The sequence below is a fragment of the Callionymus lyra genome, chromosome 13 (genome assembly GCF_982586985.1).
Source record: "Callionymus lyra chromosome 13, fCalLyr1.hap1.1, whole genome shotgun sequence".
Classification (NCBI taxonomy): Eukaryota; Metazoa; Chordata; class Actinopteri; order Syngnathiformes; family Callionymidae; genus Callionymus; species Callionymus lyra.
This window is the reverse complement of record NC_141830.1, coordinates 7,458,226-7,463,232: the sequence shown is the minus strand read 5'-3', so window position 1 is coordinate 7,463,232 and position 5,007 is coordinate 7,458,226. Positions and strand designations below refer to the sequence as shown.

The 5,007-nt window shown below is 44.4% G+C and overlaps 1 protein-coding gene across 1 annotated transcript; it reads left to right on the top strand.

Moving 5' to 3' along the window:
* The first annotated feature begins 486 nt into the window (after positions 1-486).
* Positions 487-1,844, top strand: tent5aa (terminal nucleotidyltransferase 5Aa). Its single transcript, XM_087806016.1, has 2 exons — positions 487-927; positions 1,050-1,844. Exons 1-2 carry the CDS (start codon positions 502-504, stop codon positions 1,827-1,829), a joined length of 1,206 nt encoding a protein of 401 aa, XP_087662142.1. The 5' UTR covers positions 487-501; the 3' UTR covers positions 1,830-1,844.
* The last annotated feature ends 3,163 nt before the right edge of the window (positions 1,845-5,007 follow it).

The window sequence follows — 5,007 nt, the reverse complement described above, 5'->3', positions numbered from 1 at the left end:
ATCCTCCAGAATCTCGGTCCAGACTTGCATAAGGGCAGGTATGAGTTAACTTCTGCCACACTTAAGAAGGGGGTGGTGTGGGGGGGCTGTATGTGTTGGTGACTAAAGCGATTTTTTTTTCGGTCGCAGGTTCGAATCTTTGGCAACGGAGGCGGATCAAAGATGTAAAGACTGAGTCCCTTGCACTTGGTTTTGATTCCTCCGCGGGGGAGGTTAGTGCCAAACTTGTCGAGCTCATTCATGCAACATTTTTTTTTTTTTTTTTTTTCTCTCTCCCCTGAACTCATAGGCGTGCCTTTGGGCGATGGAGTCACAAACCCCCTCCTGGATCCTTCAAACTCTGTGATGCTCGGACTCCACTGACACACTGACGACAGACTTCCACGTCCCTCATCCTCCATGCGACCTTCACCACTTTTTTAGCTTTTTTTTTTAAAGAAAGAAAACAGTTTCATTTCGTCTCAGATCGTTGAGGACTTCTTTTTTTTTTCCCAAACCAGAATGTCAGAGGACGACAGCGGATCCAGCGCCGGCTGTGGTCCGGACCCGGAGCCCGGGAACGTCAGCGTCCTCCACTGGGGTCAAGTGCAGCGCCTGGACGCGGTGCTGACCGAGACCATCCCCATCCACGGCCGTGGAAACTTCCCCACCCTGGAGATGCAGCCGCGGCAGATCGTCAAGGTGGTCCGCAGTCGGATGGAGGAGAACCGGATCCACGTCCGGGACGTCCGGTTGAACGGCTCCGCGGCCAGCCACGTCCTGCACCAGGACAGCGGACTGGGCTACAAGGACTTGGACTTGATCTTTTGCGCAGACTTAAAAGGGGAGAGCGCGTTTCAGACCGTGAAGGACATAGTGTTGGACTGCCTTCTGGACTTCTTACCAGACTGTGTGAATAAGGAGAAAATTACACCACTGACGTTAAAGGTGAGAGTTTAAGATCATCTTTTAAAAAAATGTACTTAAGAGGATTGAGATAAACTGATTTGTAACAGATCCACCTCCTGTGAGTCCACATGTGTACTAAAGTCTGTCCCCATTGGTCTCAGGAGGCGTACGTGCAGAAGATGGTGAAGGTGTGCACCGACTCGGACCGCTGGAGCCTCATCTCCCTCTCCAACAACCGGGGGAAGAACGTGGAGCTCAAGTTCGTGGACTCCCTCCGGCGGCAGTTCGAGTTCAGCGTGGACTCCTTCCAGATCCGGCTGGACTCCCTGCTGCTCTTCTACGAGTGCTCCGAGAACCCCATGAGCGAGACCTTCCACCCCACCATCATGGGCGAGAGCGTGTTCGGGGACTTCGGCCAGGCGCTGGAGCACCTCCGCCACAAGGTCATCTGCACCAGGAACCCGGAGGAGATCCGCGGCGGCGGCCTCCTCAAGTACTGCCACCTGCTGGTGCGGGGCTTCCGGGCCGCCTCGGAGTCGGAGATGAAGTCCCTGCAGCGGTACATGTGCTCGCGCTTCTTCATCGACTTCCCCGACATCGGCGAGCAGCAGCGCAAGCTGGAGTCCTACCTCCAGAACCACTTTGTGGGCCTGGAGGACCGCAAGTACGACTACCTGATGACCCTGCACGGGGTGGTGAACGAGAGCACGGTGTGCCTGATGGGCCACGAGAGGCGGCAGACTTTGGGGCTCATCGCCATGTTGGCGGTGCGGGTCCTCGCCGAGCAGAACGTCATCCCCAACGTGGCCAACGTCACGTGCTACTACCAGCCGGCGCCCTACGTGGCCGACGGCAACTTCAGCAACTACTACATCGCCCAGGTGCAGCCCATGTTCGCCTGCCAGTCGCCGGCGTTCTCCACCTGGCTGCCCTGTAACTGAGGGGACCCCCCCCCCCCCCGACCCCCCCACGAGGATAGAGGAGACTTTTTTTTTTTTTTTAAATCTGTCCAAACAGGTCCGAGCGCCCTCGAGACCTGCCCGCTATCATAGAGCCAGCAGAGGGAGAATTAAAAAAAAAACAAAACAAAAAAACTTCTACTTAATGTTTTGCATCAAAGCTTGTGTTTATGGTTCATACGTTAACGTATGGATGATAGGGTCACTTTGAGCGCATGCTTTCGACGTGGACGAAAAAAAAAAAGCACCTGATGACGACGCTCGTTTCCAAGTGTCAACCCCGGAGTTCTGAAGCTAGAGAGACTCTGGATCTGTCGAGAACTGAAGAGCCAGCACATTCCACCGACAGCTGCCCTGACAGCTACTTCAACACACACACACTTACACACACACACAATGCTTTACAGTTGTTTACAGACCAAAGATTATTTTTTGATTGTCTCTAACATGAAACCCAGTTTTTATGGGGGGCGTATTTTTGTGAAACTGTGTCTTTTAAAGTGCCTACGCCTCTCAGCAGGCGACCCAACAAAAAAAAAAAAAAAAAAAGGAGGCCAAATTTTTTTGTGAATTCTCCCCACTTTTGTGTGTGTTTTTTCAGAGACAATTTCGGAGGCTTGTGAATGTATCAGTGGAACCATGCACAGTCGGTGTTTGTGTAACTATTCAATCGGTGGAAGCTACTGTTTTTTTTTTTTTCCTTTTTTTTCTTTTGAAAACTTCTAAGTAGCAGTTTTAAAAAAAAAAGGACGAGTGCTAAATTTTTTAATCGGCACAGAGAGGGGGATCGTGAGGGTCTCAAACATGTGGCGGCCAAGATGGTCCAAGAAATACAAATTATTATCTATTTATATAGTTTCTATCGTATTGCTAAGATATTTATATGATAATATAACTCAAAAACGACTTGAATTCGCCGAAAAAAAAGAGACTTAAACAAGAAAGAAGAGATGCCACAGTTTGAGACCCCCTGAAACTGTTTCTTTACATCAGCAAACAACGTGGTGCTTCTTGTCTACGGATAAACAAAAAAAACTGTTTACAAAAAAATGAAAGTAAGAGAGAGAGAGAGAGAGGAAGGCAGAGAAAGTGTGTACTTCCTGCCCGAGGGGGGAAATTTGTCGAGACACCTCCGAGGACGAGTGTTTGCTCTAGCACTGGGGCAGGGAATTCCTCAGCTGCTGCTGAAAGAGCTTGAACTCTTGTCGGGTTCGCAGACACTATTTTGTTTTTTTTTTCCTCCCATCCCACCCTCCCAAAAAAAAAAAAACAAGAAAAAAACCATTGTGTCTTGGTGGCCAAGTTTAATGGAGCGATTTGTCAGCACAGTGAAAAAAAAAAAAGAAAAAAGAAGAGGGGATGTGGACTGCAGACAGGAAGAGGATATGAAGCGAAAGAAGAAAAGAAAATCTGGAGAGATGGGTGCAGCTGGTGATGGGGTTTTATCTCTCGATGCTCTACGGCGCTGACTGCCGGTGTGAAGGTCGGATTACAAATCGATAGCTTTGTTACAGTTCAACGTCAAGATCATTACCTGTACATACATGATTACACGCTTCAGCTTTCAACTCACAATAACCTGCCAGCCTCACCACAAATGTTCGACTCTCCCACCCCCCTTGAATTCGAACCCCTGCGACGACAACCCCCTCCCGCCCCCCCATGATTCTCTCCAGCAGCTCCGATTGTGCTCATTTCATCTCTTTTTTGTTTTTGTTTTGTGCCGGCAGGTTTTGATTTCAACTCAGTGACCAGCTAGCTAACTGTCAGTTAGTGATTGTGCCTAGAGATTGTGGGTTTTTCTTGCGTCAGTCGTTTGTGTTACGGAAAAAAAATTAAAAATGTCTATTGTCGTTTTTTTTTTTTCAAAACCACATAAAAAAATCGAAAAAAATGGTCTTGTATGTATATTTTTATGATGGCTATTTTTTTTTTAAATAAATATATCAGACACTGCAGGTGTAACTATTGAGTCTGTGATCCAGCGTCCATTGACAAGTTCTCAATAGCTTTTTTTCTTCTTCTGTTCTTACTATGTGTTCAATGGGTCAAAAAGGATAAAGAGGTTTTCGACAATAAAAGAAAACATTTGAAAATTCAGATTCATCCGTCTTGTGTTTTTGTAAAATGTTTCAAAGATGCCGATAAAGACACCATAACATCAGAGAAGATGAAGGTTTAATCTACAATGATGATTTAAGTGATGTAATAAATGGATTAAAAGCATATTTATGTTGTATTCTTGTGGTAAAAATATAAACTTGTGGCCCTTGAGTGAAGTTTATGTGTTTGACTCTGTTTTAAACCATATTTAATGACACAAATACTTTTAAAACAACATCCTTATCCTTATCAATCTCTCTTTCAATTGACAGAAATATAAATATACATAAATACAACTATATATATATTCACACCGTTTATTAAAAAAGTAAAGCATTTTAACTTGAATTTAACTAAAAATCACTAAACTAAACTAACAAATCAGACATGAGTAAAAGCAAAAAAAGACTCATGAGAGAAAAAGGTTAAAACCTTATTTATATTGTATTCTTGTGGTGAAAATCTAAACTTTGAGTCATCACTTGCTCCATGGATCAGTCCAGGTGTGTTCAGTGTGGACCCTTGAGTAGATTTACGAGGCTGAGTCTGTTATCGACTCTTTATTTCAACCAGAAATACATTTAAAATAATCTAAATAAAAATAAAATCTAGGTTTAAAAGGCCACACAAGAGTGTCAAATAAAATCCCCACTAAGTAAACAAAATATTCACAAATGTCTATATTTATATATGTTTATATTTTGAATTATAAGATAACTGAAAAGACATTTATTATATTATTATTATTTATTATATCATCATGACTTGAAGAAACTTTATTTCATTTGTCTTCTGAGGGGTTTCAAACTTGCACCCCATTTGTGGCCCGTCAGATGATATTCTGTGGCCCTCCTTTTGACGTCTACGTTTTTATGAAAGCCGGGCAACGGACTCCATCTTTGTCAGATTGTGATTGAATAAAGAAGATCACAACAAATGTTTCATGTATTTATCTTTCATTATATAAGAGTTGTATATAAGGGACAAGAGTTTTCCTCTTGTGGCCCCTCCAAGTTGAGTTTGAAACCCCCGTCCTGGGTGGTGTTTCGCTCTTCAG

What these genes read in the sequence shown, in the direction of transcription:
- tent5aa (XM_087806016.1), top strand. Translation starts at nt 502, where the DNA reads ATGTCAGAGGACGACAGCGGATCCAGCGCCGGCTGTGGTCCGGACCCG. An exon ending in TTACACCACTGACGTTAAAG is followed by an intron (nt 928 to 1,049) that starts GTGAGAGTTTAA and finishes CATTGGTCTCAG; the next exon opens with GAGGCGTACGTGCAGAAGAT.